Consider the following 17802-nt stretch of genomic DNA (forward strand, 5'->3'; position numbering starts at 1 on the left):
TTATAAGTACGGAGAGAGATTTGGAACTTTGGAACTTGACAAAATCTTTAAGAAAGGTAGAGATCATACATATCTTAATCACCGAACTATATGTTTAAAGTGGACAATCTAAAGGGTATACATACACGTTGTTCAGATATTTAGAGAAACTCGAACATAGTCGTTCCCTATATCAACTTGAATCAAAAGAAAGATCATAAATGTACAAGTAAGAACAACATTTTCACATAATCTCCATTATTAGTGATCAGAGAGAGCTGTTTTTGATGATAAACAACTGTGTAAAAACAACAAAATAAAGGACAAAATTAAAGCTATTTAAGCTGCATATAGTGAAACTTCATAACATATATATTATAAGGAGGGGGGAAAATTGGATATATATTCTCATTATATTTAACATAAAAACAAAACCGAACCTATGAAGTTCCAAATGATCAGTTATGTTTTGGAGGGTGATGCATATGAGTCAAATAATCAGCATTATAAACTGATTCAGACCCTCTGCTAATCAATTTCCTTGGAATAATTATCCTCATCTTCTTCTTCTTTTTGTCACCACTGGAAGAAGAAGTTGAAAAATCCACCAAGCTTTTGCTGCTAATTTCCATTACCACTCCCAATCTTCTTCCTCCAATAACGTTGTTGCTCAAAATTAGTTCCTATAAAGAGAGACAGAGAGAGAAATTGTTGATACACTAATAAATTACTCATGAAAAGTTATATATATATAATATGGGTCGCTAACCTTTTCAGTTGAAGCAAAGCTATCCAATTCTTGAGTTGCATCTTTGTCTTCTAAAGCCAAGAAAAAGAAAAGAAAAAGAAAAAAGTTTAGTAAATTCGTATTAAATGCTAACTTTTCAATGAATTACAAGAAAACACGTCTAGATCAAGGATCCCACGTCGAAAAGATAAGAAAAAATTTATAATATACATTTCCAATTGGTTTTGAGATGCAATTCTACAAATCATGATATGGTATTGGAGGTCAACAAGGTCGAACATTCAATCATTTCTGACCTCGTATTGAAAATAAAAATAAGAGACCTAATAAATCACTACCGGACTCTATAAAATTGCAATGATTTCTAATAACATATAAACAAATTGGTGCAAATGTGCGCATATTTTGCAACCATTTGTGAATTGGTGGGAGTCTACACAAACCTACTCGATTTAGTTCCCAAGAGTCGTAAAAAAAGAATGAGAATGAGAATGAACGAGACCTCGGTGAAACTTGATAATGGAAAGGGATGTAAGAGGAAGAACAACGAGCAAAAAGCAAGCAAATCTAAGGAACAACCCCATTGGTAAATACTTTTTCCTTCTGCAAACTGCAAATTAAAGAAATGGGAAACCAGTGAAGAAGGTGGCAAGAGAAGGGTTTAAGTAATTTTAGGGTTTGTGTTTTTGTGGAGAGAAGTTCTGAGAAGAAGACAAGAGGGAGATTATATATAGAAATGAGTGAAGTTTGGTTTAGGTGGTCAAATCTATGGGACTGTTGTCTCTCCAACATCCCTCTGTTTCTTAATGCTTTGAAAATCCAAAAACTTTGCACATCATTCATTTCTATGTAGTTTTTTGCTTCTCTCTTTTGTGTTATTTGTATAGCATCAATGTTGGTGCAAAACCCATTTGTCATGATCTCTTGTGCGATATTTAAAAGTTAAGGTTCATTAGGATAACAACCGATTATTTTGTCGGTGAGAATATTGCAGGCGGAGAATAATACTTAAGTTTTTACCGATCCTCAAGGGATAGTTTGGGTGGCTTAGGACTTTAAAGAATATCCTCGGTCTTGAGTTCAAGTTACATATGAAATGCAACTTCACCAAACAATGACCTCTTGCATATGTCAGTACGCATATCCCAAATAGAAGGACATAATGGTCAAAGGGTCACCGACTCCTGGGTAATAAAAAAAAAAATCATTCTTTGTTTGATCATTATTATATTTTTACAAGTAGGGGGGAGGAAGGCATAAAAAGTAGATTTTTTTTTCTAAAGAAAAAATCTAAAAAATTGATTTTTTTTTATTTGTAGTTTAGCACGAACATGGTACGGACTAGCTAGGAACAAAACTTGCCTATTGACTGGCCATCGTTTGTTATCTGGTATGCTCTACCTTGTCAAACGAGCTCACCTTAATTCTCTTACTAAGTTTGACAATCGATCCCGACCTACTTACATGGGTATTATAAGTCGAGAATTTCACCTATAACAATTATTTTTTTTTTCATACTTCAAATATATGGTTTTTTATATATTATTATTATGGTATTGGAAGAATAAACATAAGTTAACGTACGTGAAAAGGAAGGTGAGTTTGTTGTGCGCTTGTCTGCCGTCGTGGGATGAACGAGGAAGGCTTATTTCAAGGATCCAAGGTCAGAAAGTGGACTCCATTTCTTTACTTTATTCATTTATTTCTTGCCATTTCTACCCTTTATTTCCAACATCTTTATTTTTCTTTTAAGTATAATAAACAGTCGACGATTCGAACTCACGTCCTCCAAGAATTATTTCAACCCTTTTATTTTCAACATATTTTCTCCCTCATTCTCCTTTTTAAAAATATATTTTGATGGGTGATACTATAAAAAAATAAAAATTTATAGTATTAAACTATGTACTTGTGTCGTCTCTTCTTAAACTATACTTTTATATAGGGATCGAACGAAGTCACAAATATTAAAAGATAGAGAAATTAGAGAGAAAAGTCTTAAATTTGAAATTTTTTATATAAGACAACTAAAGGGCAAGCTCTTTTCCTTTCTCCTTTGGCTCCGCTCCTACTATCTAAAGTATTTAATTTATTTTATATATTTTGATGTATTAATTTTTCCATGTGGTCTATAATTTGAATTTCTGATATTACTTCTGATATTAAGATAAGAAGTAGATGTCGAACCATGTTTATATTGACCTATCTCATACTAATAAAATATAATAAGAAGACTGACATACCCTTATCAAAAGTACTAAAACTATATAATAGTTTGAATATGATCGAAATGAAACTAAATTCAAATTACATTAAAAACACAAACATTAATTAATACTAAGGAAAAAAACCCTTGATCACTTTCTCACTTGGTTTGTTTGTTAGAATAAAATGAATAACTAAAAAATAGAAGGTAAGAAATTTGAAGGTTGGATCCCAAGTTCCAAGATACCCCTAAATTCTTCTCAAATGATCGAAATATGAGCTTAATTTCATATTTCAATGTTTTAATTTTTTAAAGTTTCAATTCTTATAGTTATAAGTATAACAACAATACATTCATTGTGCTTCCCAACAATAGTTTAAATGTAGATATCCCAATTTTTAAAATTTCCTTCACAAGTTTAATTAGAACTTAGTTTTTGATGTACTAAAGATTGAAAATATTTATGTTATAATTGGTGAGTCATGAGGTATATATATTAAAATTTTACTAAAAGATATAGGTGTGTATGTTGAAACTTTGGTGAAAACAAAAAAGATAAAAAAATGTAACTAAAAGAATGATATAGATACAAAATTGAAGATTATATTTAAAAATAAATTATCGAGGATATGTTTGGTAATGTTTCTGTTTTGTTTTTTTTTGTTTCTCGTTCTCATTTTCTGTTTTTAATTTCTTGTTCTTTATTTTTTAAAATTAAATACTCAAACTTTTTACATTATATTTGTTTTACATTTTGTAAGTCAAATTACTTATGTTTTGGAAAAATTAGAAAACAATAACAAGAAACATGGTAGTGGCCAGTAACATTCCGCGTTTCCTTTTTCTATTTTCTCATTTTTAATAAAGAAAAATAGAATTGTATGACCTTCAACACCCATATGGATACAAGAATATGATGAAATAGTATTTTTATTTATTGTTTTGGAACAAATTTGAAATAGGAACTAGAAGTAATAAACTTGTTTTTTGTTGTTTTCAAAATTTACATACAATTTTGAGAATGTTTCTAAAAAAATCAGAAATAAGAAATATAAATAGTGGCCAAATACTTATGTTTCTAAAGTTGAGAACGAGAAACAAAAAACATTACCAAACCAACCCTTGATTTTTTTTTTCGTTTCTTAAAAATAAGAAATGGAGAAACATGAACAATATACTACTAAAGGCTTATATTTCTTAAAAAATGAAACTAGAAATACGAAATAAGAAACAAGAATGTTGCCAAAATAGACCGCGACTTCTTCCTAATTCATTTCATAATAATGTTCTTGTAATAGAGATCTTCATTAATTTCGATAACATTTCAATGTGGTTGATCAATTTTGTCTAATTTAAACTTCTTAAAATTGGCTCTTTTGAGTCTCTTTCCAAAATAAAAACAATCCTTTAGAAAAATGATTAATAATAAGAGAGCCTATTATAACATACGACCCTTTTTTTTATTATTCTTTTCGAGGAACACATGGGAATTAATTCCTAAGGTAGGTAGTTGTCACAGAGTTTGAACTAATTCACTCTTAATTTATTATAATCCTTTTGAACAAACTATATTTATAACATATGATTTTCAATGAGACGATTGTTATCAGAATTACATATAGCGGGAACAACATTAGTTTGCTCTTAAATCTATTAATAGGAAAAATTTAACCCAAAACCTTTTAATTGTAAAAAAATGTTAACAAATATTATAATCTTCTTAAACAATATAAAATAAGTTACCATGATAAGCAACCAACTCTTTTATAGATTAATATTTGATCAGAGACCAAATCTTAGCTTGATGATCATGACATAAAAATAATGTGTAATTGTATCAAATAAAGGGAGCTAGACCCCAACACATCATTTTGGGCCCATTTTAAAATTTTTTTTTTATTACTTTTATGAGGAGGTGTGTGTTGGGGCACCACCAAACATCACATTTTTCCCAAAAAAGAAAAAGAAAAAAAAGGAAAAAGCTAGGGCTTAGGGTGTTTAGTGTCCTTACTCCTTTTACTCCTTTTTATTTAATTATATTTTAAAGAACAAATATATGCATCCAAGTTTAAGCAAAACAATAAAATTTAGAGCACACAGGTCATCCAACTAACTAGTAGGGTTGCAAAGTGCAAACCTAGCCCATAGAGACAACCTCCAAAGAATAAGGTCTATATGGTAATAGCACTTGTAATAGTGTTAAAAGACTACATGTTTAAGCCAAAGCGAGCATGACTCAGCGGTAATTGACATATACATATCTTCAACTAAGAGGTTGTGAGTTTGATCCCTCACCTCCACACGTTGTAGTGAAAAAATGATGTATACTTAACATAAGTAAGCATAAAGTTAGAAAAAACCAACAAAAGGTAAAAACGTTTCCCATGTTTGAGAAATTTAAGGAAAGGATTGACGTTGTTGAAATAGCCTGTCACTATTAAATTTGTCAAACTCTTTATTGTGTGATATCTAGCTCTAAAGCCCAAACTCCTGCTGAATATAGCGCATGAACACATTTAGATAAAATATATTCATCAATAAAAAGAAGCCTTTGAGATATTATATATATAATTAATGAAAAAATATTTAATAAATAGTCCCCTAAGAAATGATTTACTCTTAAAGTTCATCTTTAAAAGATAATTTTAATCATTACTTTAAAAAGAAAAAAAAGGTTAAACTTCTCAATATATGCATTTTCAAAGTAGATCAAGGGTAAAAACGAAAAGTTTTGAGTTTTGAAACCTCTCTCAATGAACAAAAACATTATTACTAGTGGAGCTCATGGGGACATCAAGGTCATTTGAAAGTCAAAAGATCTGGAGAGAGAGAGATTAGTAAAGGGATGGCCTCCATTAAATAATGTGATGTCCCCTTTGGATGTTTATTTTTCTTTTGATGACCCAAGAGTCGGTGGTCCTTTGACTTTTATATCCCTATACTTAATCCTATACTTGGCGGTGTGCACACTATCTCCATACGTAAGGGATCATTGCTTAGTATAGTTGCGTTCCATGTGATTTGAACTCAAGACCTCGAAGATATTTTTTGAGGTCCCAAACCACCAAAGTTATTCCTTGAGACCCCTTTGGATGTTTATCGACTCATTTTTCTTCTCAAGAATTGGAGCTAATTCATGTCCCCCACCATCATTCCTTTTTACTTTTTTGTGCATTCTATTGGACTTCTCCCCCATAATTTGGCCCTCCCATTTCTCTCTTTAATTTGGCTAGTACACACCTCATTAATACATTGGAATTGACACATAAATATATTAAACTATATCACAACTTTGTTTTAACCAAAATTCTTATTATAAAAAGTATAAAAAGTGGTTTGAAAAGCTAAACTATATCTCGAGGATGTAGCTGTGTTAAAAGGACGACATCTCTGTAGGAGATTATAGATTCAAACTTCTAGTACTACTCCCTATATTAACTAAAAAAATATTGAAAATGAGGGTTTTAGAGGGAGATGTGGAATATTGGGAACGAACTCAAGGGAAAAGAACTTTTCTATTTAAAACTAAGATCCATTTGATATCAATATCTTTTTCTTTTTTAACAGAGGTGGTTAAAAGATATTTAACGTTATAGTCAAATTGTAAAAAAGAAAAAAAATCGTCAAAATTGTTTTTGAAAACGTAAAAGAATATAACAAAATTAAACAATTTAACCTTTTAAAAAGTAAAAATATAATGATGAGGCAGAATCAAACAAACCCAAATTATTTAGCTGTCGAAATTTACATAACAATAATTAGTAGAGTAGTAATCGATATTAAATATAGAATTAGTGGTGTGAAATCACATCATCCGATTTAATTCCTTAAACGACAAAACCCCAACTTTTTTAAAAATCTTTTTTTGGTTAATTGCTCTTTAAGGGGACCCCTCATTCACCCTCTCAAAGAATTTCAATTTCTTTTTCTTTTTATTAAAAAAAAAGGGGAAAAGGTCGAAAAAAAATAAAATCAATAAATAATAGTTTCAAATATGGCCTCTCTTTGATCTGTGTTTATTTGTCATTCCACTTCTCCGCCGCTAATCACTCCCCTCTGCTCTAAAAAACACTCACCCGACACGACATAAATTCCCTCCCTCCCCATTTCCCTCAAAGTTTCCGAACATTTTCTCGGGAACCAAACAGAAAACAAAGCTTCAAATTTCAAATTCACACCATGCACATGCAGCAGCTGATCTAGCAAAACACAAAAAAGCTAGGGAAATATAAAAAGCTTGAATCTTTCTTCAATGGGTGCTGCAACTTCGTCGATGGCGGCCAAGTTCGCGTTCTTCCCACCCGATCCGCCATCGTACAGGTAACAGTGGTCAATCTTCTGCTCAAATACTAGGTTAAATTACTGACTTAAAATTGATGGGTTACGGTAAATTCAATCTCCGTAGCGTGTACTCCGAAGAAGCGGCGAACGGGAAACTGAGGATGACGGGCGTGGAGGAGAGAGAAAATGTGGACGTGTTGAGGGTGAGAACTAGAAGAGGGAATGAGATTGTGGCGATGTATGTGAAGAATTCATGTGCTTCTTTGACGGTGCTTTATTCCCATGGAAATGCTGCAGATCTTGGCCAGATTTACCACCTTTTTCTTCAACTTAGTCTTCATTTGGGTGTCAACATCATGGGGTTAGTCAAAATTCTCTATCATAAACCCTAATTTTCCTTTCTATCATCTTACTTTTTTTTCCTATCATTTCATTGTTTTGTCATGTGTGATGTAGTTGCCCACTAAGTTTTAGATCTGTCACATTTACGTGTTTTTGACTCGATTTTTGATTTGGAGTTATTGAATCGATCGGTTTGATCCATTTTCCATGTATGGGGCTACTCAAATCGATTGAGTTTCTGGTAAGGAAATTGAAAAATATGCTTGTTTGGTTATGTTGAACGGCCAATCGAGTCAATGTAGTTAGTTTGGTTTGGTTAGAAATAAACTAATGTGGTTAACTGATTGAATTTGATTGTTTTTACCTAGTTTCTCATTTTCTGATCACTATTAAATTCTTTTTGTAATTAAGAGAGAAATAAAAAGAAAAGAGTTTTTTTTTTTTTTTTTTTTCTTTCTGGTTTTCTAAGGAGCAATACTTGGTACTTAGATAGTGGTGATGGATAAGCAACTTAAGTATCTTTCTTTTTAAAAAACTAAAAAGTTGTGAAATTTTTATTGATATGGTCAACACGAAAGCAGTGAGTGTTGATCGGTAAATACCTAAATATTTTTCTTGAAGAATAGTTATTTTAACGAGCAATTTTGGCACGAACATTCTAATAATATTTTTTGTGGTGTGTTGTGTAGGTACGACTATTCTGGTTATGGACAATCTTCCGGAAAGGTACATATATACATACTTATAAGAATAATAGGAAATTTTGAAAGTTTAATCGTCATTTTTTCTCAATTTAATATTGATTAATCTTCGAGAAACCTTCTAGTGACTCGGTTTTTAATAATGTGTATATATATTTTTTGTGTGAATAAATAAGAAGTTATTGTTTTGGGTTGCTAGGCAAGTGAACAAGAGACGTACGCAGACATAGAAGCAGCGCAGAAATGTTTAGTTGAGAAATACGGCGTGAGAGAAGAGGAGACGATTCTGTACGGACAGTCGGTGGGAAGTGGGCCGACGGTGGAGCTGGCGACGCGGCTGCCGGCGGCGAGGGCCGTCGTCCTCCACAGCCCCATCCTCTCCGGCCTCCGCGTCCTCTACCCTCCTCTCAACAAAACCTTCTGGTTTGACATTTTCAAGGTTCTTTTCTTTCCTTACATGCCCTCCCTTTTCCCCATATTTACACACCATCCCATCCTTTCATTTACTTGCGCAAATCCAACTTTTCTAATTTTAAAACCTCCATTTTTATCTACGTGCATTTGAAGGACTAATTTGGTTCGTTTTAACCCGGTTCTCAATATTGGTCCATCTACCATTTAAAATAGCGATAATTTTAGTCTCTATTTATAAAATTTTAATACAAATAATTTTATCTCATTACAAAAACTCTTTAGTATAAAGTAATAGTTACCTTCTAAGAAATATATTTGACTGCCATGCTAGAATTGTGACAGGAAACATGAAATTGAAAATAAAATTAATGGATCAAGATGATCACTTTTTAAAAAGTACAGAAACTAAAACGGACATTTTGAAACTAAATTGAACTAAAATTTAAAAATATATAGATCAAAATGAACACTTTTGAAAGTAAAAAACCAAAACGAAACAATACTAACACAGTACAATTATCAAAATAGTATTTTACGAGAAAAAGATAAAAGTAAATGACTACCATCGTTATTTTTAAAAAGTAAAAGTATTAAATTGGATAAATAGTAATCAAAATAGTATTTATCCCTAAAAAGTATAACTTTTTGTTTTCTTGTTGTTGCAGAACATTGACAAAATCCCACTTATTGATTGCCCAGTTCTAGTGATTCATGTGAGTTATTGTTTATTCTTTTTGGTAGAAACTAAATTATCAACAATAAATATATGTTGATCAAAACAAGACCAATTCCAATTTGTTTTTTTTTTCCTTTTTTTTGTTTGTGTATTGAAATTTTGTTTAGGGAACTGAAGATGAAGTTGTGGATTGTTCCCATGGAAAGCAGCTGTGGGAGCTTTGCAAAGACAAGTATGAACCCTTATGGCTCAAAGGAGGACACCACTGTGACTTGGAACTTTTCCCCCAATACTTGAAACATCTCCGCAAGTTCATATCCGCTGTAGAGAAACTACGTCGTCCCAATAATAATGTTACCGAACAAGTCAATGCACAGCAACCCGATGGGGGGGCTATGGATTATAACCATACGGCTGATGATGACAAGCCGAGACAAAACAACAATAATGTACGTTTGCCAAGGACTAGGTTGAGCTCTGATAGTAGAGAGAAATCGAGACCAAGCATTGACAAGCTCAAGGAGAAGTCGAGGAAGAGCACCGATCGGTTACTAAAGGCGAGGAACAGCACGGATCAATCAGAGAGAGCACGGAACAGCTTCGATCGGTAATTAAGTCCCAACATCTTTCTTCAATTGGCTTATATTTACCATATGTTTTGCATATAATATCTGCTTAAGTTTTTGAGTTTAGTGGTAATTTAATTTAGACAATATGATATTGACAGCTTGGGAGATATAGTAAGGTCCGTTGGATTGTGCAATGTCGATTGTTTGAAGCACCCGGCCGCAGAAGCGTGAGACCGAAAATGCAAATGGATTTCTTGTTGGATTTGTGTATATATTTCTATTAGATTTTGGCTGTATGTTTTTTGGATCAATTCAAAGGCAGCAGCTGGTTAAATATTTAGAATATGGCTAAGTTTCTGCTAAATAAACAGCATGTATAAATCATCATTATTTGATCCACCCTTTTCAATCCTAAGAATGATCATGTATTGAAAATGTCAAGTGAGAAGTTAAGAATCCATTTAATACTGTGTAATTTAAGTTAACATTGTTTAACTTAAAAAAAAAATCTCACGATGACAGTCTACTCTCTATATATTTTTTGACACAATCTATTGTAAGGTCGGATAGTTTTTTTTTGTGAAATTAGTTAAATTACGCGCAAATTAGTCTAAAATGAAATATTAAAAAAAAAATTCTTCTCTTCTCTCTCTAACATGCATAACCCCACATACTCCCTCTCCTACATGCATGATCCACTATTTTCATTATCTCTCCTCTCTCTTACATGCAATATCCCTACATAATAATATGATTAATAATGACAATGTGATGATTTTAAAAATTAATTAATTATGTTAATGGTTGATTTAGTAAGTTTAAGTCAAAATAAGCGTACTTAAAAAAGACATTTACTCGATTTAAATATATAATTGGCAACTTTGTAATTATTTGCTATTTTTCTAAATTTTATCTTTTAAATTGCTATATCTAATCTATCACCCTTCGAAATAACACCTAAATATAATAACAATTTATTTTCTTCATCACTTTTGGTGAAGAAGGTCCGTAACTCAACTAATTGGAATCAATAAAATCTATCCAAACTAAATTATCTATTTATTTTCTCATTCTAAACTTTGGAAAGCTTAACCGAGCTACAATTTTGTACTTCAAAACAACTTTACAAACTCGATTTAGTTGATTTTGTTGGGGTGGTTTTTTTTACATTAAATATAATTTCAACTTGCACTTAAACGAACATAACTCAACGGTAATTGACATATACCTATAACCACGATGATGTGAGTTAGAATTTCATCCCCAACATATTGTACTAAAAAAAACTTGCACTCAGACAAATTGCACATATGATGTTTCAAAAATCAATGAGTTTCTCGAGCACCTACCAAAGTTTGACTTTTTTTTTTCTTTGCTAAGTTTTAATTTTCTTCCAAAGAAAATGGTAGACACCAAGTTTGGACCAGTGAATTTAATTTGTTTTTATTATACTTAATGGTGGTAGACACCAAGTTTGGGCCAGTGAATTTAATTTGTTTTTAATTACAATTAATGGCTAAAGGTAGAAAAATCTTTTTAAATAATAATTAAATTTTTCTAAAATAAAGATTAAAATATTATTTTGATTATTCTCAGTTTTAATTCATTTTGATGACTGTACTTTCTAATTTATTTTAGTTCATGTACTTTCAAAATATATAGTTTTTTTGTTCCTATACTTCTAAAAAGTGATTATATCAATCTCTCAATTTTATTGTTAATCTTAATTTTTCTATCGCAATTCTAACATGGCACCACAGTCCAGTCAATATATTTTTTAAAATAGAATGATTACTTTATACTGAATGATTTTTATTAAAAATTTTATATATAGAGACTAAAATACCTTTTTTCTAGTATAGAGATTAAAATTAATATTTTAAAAATACTGGGACAAAATGAACAAGTTAAAACTTAAAAGTATTTTAACCTAAAATAAAAATAAAGCCCAAGCCCAATTTATTTTAAACCTAACTTGCCATTTATGAAAAAAGGGGAAAGCCAATCGCAGCCTGCCGATCTAGTTATTTTGTACAGATTAAAATAATTAGACAGACAAACTGAAAATGTTGTCCAAATTTTCGCAATCCCAAATAGATTAATTGTTGAATTAAGCACTCAAAAATCAAAATTGAAGAAGAATAAGCAAAAAGGACTGCCTCCACGGAAGCAGAAGACCCACTTTCCAGATCTCTCAGTTTGTCTCGGATTCAATACCAATACCCATTCCTTCCCATCGACTGCTGATGTTCAAGGTTTGACCTCTCTTTTTCGTATTTTTTTACCCTTTCCTATGGAATTTTTTCAGAATTATTAATCTCTATGCTTTGAATTTCGATCAATGGCACTACTCCCACCTGTGTTTTGGGCCCTATTGTTGTTTTTTAATCTCCGGGTTTGTTCTCTAGTTGTTTGTGAAGCTCTATGGTGGTTGACTTTTCATGGGTTTTGTTGATTCATGATGGTTTTTGCAGTTTTGGGATATACCCATTTCATAATTTTACAGGATTTTGAAGTCAATGCTCAATTGTCTTGATTTTTCTCTTGTCGATGAGTCCTTGTTTGTGTTTTCAATGTCACCATTTGTTTCGTTTGCTCATCTGTGATCAATCAGTCTAGTGAATTGTCATGTCATTTTTCTGAAGAATTAAGAGTTTCGTCTAATTCTGAGATCGCTTTTGTTATTTGATTATTTGTTTCTGCATTCTGACTTTGATGGTGAAGGCTGTACATGAAATGTGCTGTTTGAGTCTAAAGTCGTAAATTCGCATTCACAATAGCTTAGATCTTTAACAATTATGGAGAGACTCTGAATTGTGAAGGAGTGTTTGGTATGTTCCTTTTCTCTTTATTCTCTCACCTTTAATGATATGAACCGAGGAACCGAGCCTAGACTCCAAGATCATCTGTTTAATTTTGATATTGCTACATTCCATACCGTTGCATCTATTCACTTCTTTTGCCATCCTGTTTGGAGACCGACTCATTTGAAATAACAAGCTTGCTTGGGAATTGAGGTCCATATTTGTAGAAGAAAGCTACATTCTAAAGCAAAACCCCACACGATTATGTTCCATATCAACATTTTTCTAAATCGCCACACTTTTCGGGTGCAGACACAGCCTCCTACAGGTTGCCTTTTGTGACACAACCTTGGAATATGATTGTGGCTTCCGTACCAAGATCACTTCACCTAATATTTAAGTTAAGTTAAATATTAAAACTCTCCTTTTACGACACATGGTGAAGGAGAGTTTTAATATTTAAGTTAAGTGTGGGATGAGGTACTTATTTTGTAAGAAAACTAACTGAATGCTTCGTCTCAAATCAAAGTGCTTTGGATATGTTTTTAGAATTTCTCAAACTATTTAGGATTATCAAAAAATTTTACAAAGTACTTTTAATTGGTTAGAAGTACTCTTTAAAATTTTGACCAAAACGCTACCACATTTTTTTTCTTAAAAACATTTTTAGTCCTCCATGGGCACTTTAAAAGATATGCCAAACACTTACTTAAAACTTCAGCAAATATTGTAGAATAGGTGCCATTCTGTAACCAAGACTGTATCAAAGATATTGTTTTTTCCATCATATATCTAGTTCCTTGTTCCTTGTTCTTTTCAATCTGAATCTCATTGATTTCTTAGCTATCGAATGATGTGAACTCCCTTCTTCATTCTTTTTCTTGGCAGTGAAAAGAACTTCTGCGGGAATCAAACTTTTTCTCTCAAGTTATATACACTGTGAAAATGGTCGATCACACTGTTTCTGGCGCTCGTATCTGAAAGACAAACAGAAAAGTTTGATGGATTATTTGTGGTTTTCCATGCTACTTTAATTCAGAAAGCTCACCCTATAATGAATTTTGGAAGTCCCTGATTTGGATCTCACAAGTAGCTACTATGATTGGGAGGAAGAACAATGCACAGGCTTCCCCACTATTTCTGGTTCTCTTGGCTCTTGCTTTTTTCTTTGTTACTTATAATTTGGTGACAGCTATTATTCAGTATGGATCTGTGGGAAAGGAAGTTGGAGATAATGCATACAATCGATTATTGACTGACCCCATCATTGAGATGCCAGAGAATGTGAAAAAAAAGAAGTCAAAGTCACCTTTCCATGTTGCTTTGACAGCGACTGACGCTGCTTACAGCAAATGGCAATGTCGTATTATGTATTACTGGTACAAGCATAAGAAAAATTTGCCTGACTCTGAGATGGGAGGGTTCACTCGTATTTTACACTCGGGAAAACCCGATAACCTGATGGATGAGATTCCTACTATGGTGGTGGATCCTCTTCCAGCTGGTATGGACCGGGTGAGGTTTCCGATCACTCCAAAATGTCCCCAATCTTCCTTTCTTGTGAAATGTAATTTCTTGTTTTCAAATGATTAGGATTCTTTTCATTCTTCATAAAATTGCCAATTTTGTTCTCAGGGCTACATCGTCTTGAACAGACCGTGGGCCTTTGTGCAGTGGCTGGAAAAGGCTGCAATAGAGGAAGAGTGAGGATTTTATGTAAAATCATTGAAGAATAGAACTTTTCATAGATATTACTGTTTGAACTCTTGAGCATCTAATTATAGTTGATATATATATATTTTTTTGGTTGCAGATATATATTAATGGCAGAACCAGATCATATATTTGTTAATCCGCTTCCTAATTTATCCGATGGTGGTTATCCAGCTGCCTTTCCATTCTTTTACATCAAACCTGATCAAAATGAAAAAGTTTTGAGAAAGTTTTTCCCTGAGGAATATGGCCCCGTAACAAATATCGATCCAATTGGCAACTCTCCTGTAATTATCAAGAAGGTGATTAAGATTAACACACTTTGCTGGGCATAATTGTTTCCTGCATAACTCTTACTGGATTTGTCAATTTACAGCTTTTACTCTTATATTAAGAAATCTTACTGTATTTAGATCATGATCACATTATGATTTTTTTAACATGTCATTTCTTATTATTTTGCCATATTTTTCACATTATTCCTCTGTTGTCATTCCTGAGAACTGTAATCCCTCAACAGAAAGTTCTTTTCTTTTTTCTGACTCGATCTTTATTGTTGGATGCCCCAAATGGGTCTATTATCAGGAATTGCTGGAAAAGATTGCTCCTACATGGATGAATGTTTCATTGAAGATGAAGGAGGATCCAGAGACGGATAAAGTTTTCGGATGGGTGCTAGAAATGTAAGTTATGGGAAACAAGAAACATTTGTCTTCCATATTAGGCCACTCTAGAAATTTCAGAATCAGTAGTGAAATGTCTTCTGAAGCTTCATTTTTCCTAAGGTATGCTTATGCAGTTGCTTCGGCTTTGCACGGCGTCCAGCATGTTCTTCGGAAAGATTTTATGCTGCAGGTATGGCATCCATTGATTCTGAAGTTTGATGTTACTTTAGTTTATTGAATTAAATGAATGATAGCCACTTCTACATATTGAAACCAATCTTGAGATTTTTTTTCCTTTCTTAGCCACCATGGGACTTGGACATTGGTAAAAAGTTCATTATCCATTATACTTATGGATGTGACTACAACTTAAAGGTGAAGTTCCTTTGCCTTTGTCTTTGTTCATTCTTTTCATTTTTTGGAGTTAGAATGCACATGTTTATACTATTACTTGTTTATCGACTCTTTTACATTATTAGGGGGAGTTGACTTATGGTAAAATCGGTGAATGGAGATTTGACAAGAGATCGCATTTACGTGGACCTCCGCCGAAAAACATACCTTTACCCCCTCCCGGGGTTCCTGAAAGCGTGGTATGTTGTCTTTATCTTTATCTTTTATCTATTGCCATCTTCCATTTTGAAGGGAAGATTCTACATGATTTATTTGCATTTGAAATCTCACATATCTCCACTTTCATCTGTCTATGCACAATTTTTCTTAAATACGAATACTAAAAATTTTTCTATCGGAGACTCTTTCAACGTTTTCCGATTTGATTCGAACTTCATTTTTGTCCTTGGCCCCATGGGATGTAGATCTTGTTGTTGGACTTTGACTATGCTTGGCCACAAATGACATGGTCCAATTACTTGAATCCTGAGTTGCTGATTCAGTATAATCCCTTGGATCTCATTATCTCTATAGACAGTTCAACATAATCGAACACGTTTTACTGTTGTTTTTGTTGACCTTTCAGCAACTCGAATCACTTTGGACCGACAGATTAGTAAATATATTGACCAATAATAACTAGGGGAAAGAACCAAGTAGAAGCCATGTTGAGAATAGTTTAATTTAGACTAGGAGAGTGCATAAATTTGAGAAACTGAACCGAACCGTGCACATCCCGTATTGCAGGCTCCTGCAACGTCTGATTTTCAAAATACCGAACGCTACTTTCATATATGGATTATAGTCTTTATGTTATCGTAATTTTCTCTCAGCTTTTTTTTTTCTTTCTTTTTCATGGCAGGTAACCCTGGTAAAGATGGTGAATGAAGCAACTGCAAACCTTCCCAACTGGGAGACAACATAGTTTATATAAATGTCATATTTCAGATGTTTCAAAGTTATGCCTTTCTTTCTCTTCATTGTTTCATATTAATATAACATCTCATAAATCTCAGTATAGACAGATCACAGCTTAGTTTTGAACTTTTTTTTTTTTTTTTTGAGGATTTTTAGAAAGGGGGGAATAGTTGCTTCAATTCAACCATGATTTTTGTTATAGAAACCAATTTAATCAATTTCTCAGTTGTTGTTTCTCTTGTTTGAAACTGTTTTTAAAAGTTCTTTTTGGGTGAAATATATATTTGTGGGGCAAGTTGGAGATTGAAAAGATGAACCAAACCAATTGAACTGAGTCGACTTAGTTGTTTTGATAATTAATCGTTTTGTTAAGTTTGATTTCTTCTACTCTTGAACTTGAACAATATTTTTGTTCGTTTAGTTTGGGTTAAATGTTAAATCGATTGGGTTGGTTGATGGATCTAAGACGATTTTTAGAATGGTAAAAACTATTTTTAGCGAATTAGAAACACTTCTTAAAATTCTCATAATATTTACTTAGATAATTGAAATAATTTTAAATATTTTAAAACCACTTAAAAGTTCTTTTAAGAAAAATACTTAATTGGTGTTTCATTTAAAAGCTATTCTAATAAGTTAGTGTCTTATTATATAAATATATATACATATAAACTTACTATTAGTTAATTTTGATTCACTGGTTTATTCGACTTTTAACAAATTAGTCTCAAATTCAATGGTTGGTCTAGAAATTTTTGTTCATCAGACTTTTTTTTTTCTTATCATATGATGAAATTAAAGAAAAAATGTATTTTAGACACATTGTCGACTTTCTTAAGACTCAAGAAAATTTAAAAACAAATGAATCTAAAAAACTTATTTCATATAAGTAAACTTAATATAAAATTTTGGTTAAAAAAGTCATATTATTTACTATATAATATAAATATTTCTAAGGTGAAGGTTTGACTCACAAACAAAAACACTCAAACTCAAATTCCGACCAAAATCAAAGTCAACTTTCAAAATCAAGAATTTGGATTAAAGAAAAATTCAAACTTATAAAATCAAGAATTTATCATATTTTGTCCCCATTTTGTACGTGTGTGGGTGCAGACAAAGCAAAATTTCAACAAACAAAACAATTATTGAATTTGAAACACTCAATCATTATTCAATTACCACAATTCACCCACAATCTCTAAATTAATTTTTCTTTAATATGATCTTTTGACTTTGAAAGTTAAAGATACTCAAATTTCCAATAACAAAAATATATAAAAAATAAATAATAATAAAAAATTTTCTATGGATGTTTGACTCTGGGTATTTATAAGGCTAAGTTTGTATAATTTGGGTTAAAAACACTTGTGCAACTTGTGTTTAAATTATT

At 32.0% G+C, this 17802-nt stretch overlaps 3 protein-coding genes across 5 annotated transcripts; 2 read left to right on the forward strand and 1 right to left on the reverse strand.

Annotated features, from left to right (window-relative positions):
- Positions 1–437: 437 nt before the first annotated feature.
- On the reverse strand, positions 438–1366 carry LOC148209365 (uncharacterized). Its single transcript, XM_088127750.1, has 3 exons — positions 1230–1366; positions 749–798; positions 438–662 (listed from the first exon to the last, which is right to left on the reverse strand). Exons 1-3 carry the CDS (start codon positions 1309–1311, stop codon positions 438–440), a joined length of 357 nt encoding a protein of 118 aa, XP_087983876.1. The 5' UTR covers positions 1312–1366.
- Positions 1367–6927: 5561 nt separating this feature from the next.
- Positions 6928–10459, forward strand: LOC111004956 (uncharacterized). The gene is made up of 7 exons (XM_022276280.2): positions 6928–7253; positions 7339–7575; positions 8246–8282; positions 8457–8696; positions 9337–9384; positions 9515–9954; positions 10075–10459. The coding sequence occupies exons 1-7, from the start codon at positions 7186–7188 to the stop codon at positions 10145–10147; spliced, it is 1143 nt and encodes a 380-aa protein (XP_022131972.1). The 5' UTR covers positions 6928–7185; the 3' UTR covers positions 10148–10459.
- Positions 10460–11977: 1518 nt separating this feature from the next.
- On the forward strand, positions 11978–16535 carry LOC111005047 (hydroxyproline O-arabinosyltransferase RDN2). 3 transcript variants are annotated; one of them, XM_022276396.2, is made up of 9 exons: positions 11978–12171; positions 13609–14235; positions 14356–14423; positions 14534–14735; positions 15019–15116; positions 15219–15288; positions 15402–15473; positions 15578–15691; positions 16354–16535. In XM_022276396.2, the coding sequence occupies exons 2-9, from the start codon at positions 13819–13821 to the stop codon at positions 16414–16416; spliced, it is 1104 nt and encodes a 367-aa protein (XP_022132088.1). In that variant the 5' UTR covers positions 11978–12171; positions 13609–13818; the 3' UTR covers positions 16417–16535. The 3 variants fall into 3 exon arrangements, with proteins under 3 accessions (XP_022132088.1, XP_022132089.1, XP_087984282.1); XM_022276397.2 differs by lacking the exon at positions 11978–12171 and adding an exon at positions 12288–12311; XM_088128156.1 differs by lacking the exon at positions 11978–12171 and adding an exon at positions 13075–13200.
- The last annotated feature ends 1267 nt before the right edge of the window (positions 16536–17802 follow it).

This window comes from Momordica charantia (assembly GCF_013281855.1).
Source record: "Momordica charantia cultivar OHB3-1 chromosome 8 unlocalized genomic scaffold, Mcharantia_2.0 BLBB01000008.1, whole genome shotgun sequence".
In the NCBI taxonomy this organism is placed as follows: Eukaryota; Viridiplantae; Streptophyta; class Magnoliopsida; order Cucurbitales; family Cucurbitaceae; genus Momordica; species Momordica charantia.

What these genes read in the sequence shown, in the direction of transcription:
- LOC111005047 (XM_022276396.2), top strand. Translation starts at nt 13,819, where the DNA reads ATGATTGGGAGGAAGAACAATGCACAGGCTTCCCCACTATTTCTGGTT. An exon ending in AAGGCTGCAATAGAGGAAGA is followed by an intron (nt 14,424 to 14,533) that starts GTGAGGATTTTA and finishes TTTTGGTTGCAG; the next exon opens with ATATATATTAATGGCAGAAC. An exon ending in TTCGGATGGGTGCTAGAAAT is followed by an intron (nt 15,117 to 15,218) that starts GTAAGTTATGGG and finishes ATTTTTCCTAAG; the next exon opens with GTATGCTTATGCAGTTGCTT.
- LOC111004956 (XM_022276280.2), top strand. Translation starts at nt 7,186, where the DNA reads ATGGGTGCTGCAACTTCGTCGATGGCGGCCAAGTTCGCGTTCTTCCCA. An exon ending in TTGGGTGTCAACATCATGGG is followed by an intron (nt 7,576 to 8,245) that starts GTTAGTCAAAAT and finishes TGTGTTGTGTAG; the next exon opens with GTACGACTATTCTGGTTATG. An exon ending in ATGGACAATCTTCCGGAAAG is followed by an intron (nt 8,283 to 8,456) that starts GTACATATATAC and finishes TTGGGTTGCTAG; the next exon opens with GCAAGTGAACAAGAGACGTA.
- LOC148209365 (XM_088127750.1), bottom strand. Translation starts at nt 1,311, where the DNA reads ATGGGGTTGTTCCTTAGATTTGCTTGCTTTTTGCTCGTTGTTCTTCCT. An exon ending in CATTATCAAGTTTCACCGAG is followed by an intron (nt 799 to 1,229) that starts GTCTCGTTCATT and finishes TCTTGGCTTTAG; the next exon opens with AAGACAAAGATGCAACTCAA. An exon ending in GCTTTGCTTCAACTGAAAAG is followed by an intron (nt 663 to 748) that starts GTTAGCGACCCA and finishes CTCTCTTTATAG; the next exon opens with GAACTAATTTTGAGCAACAA.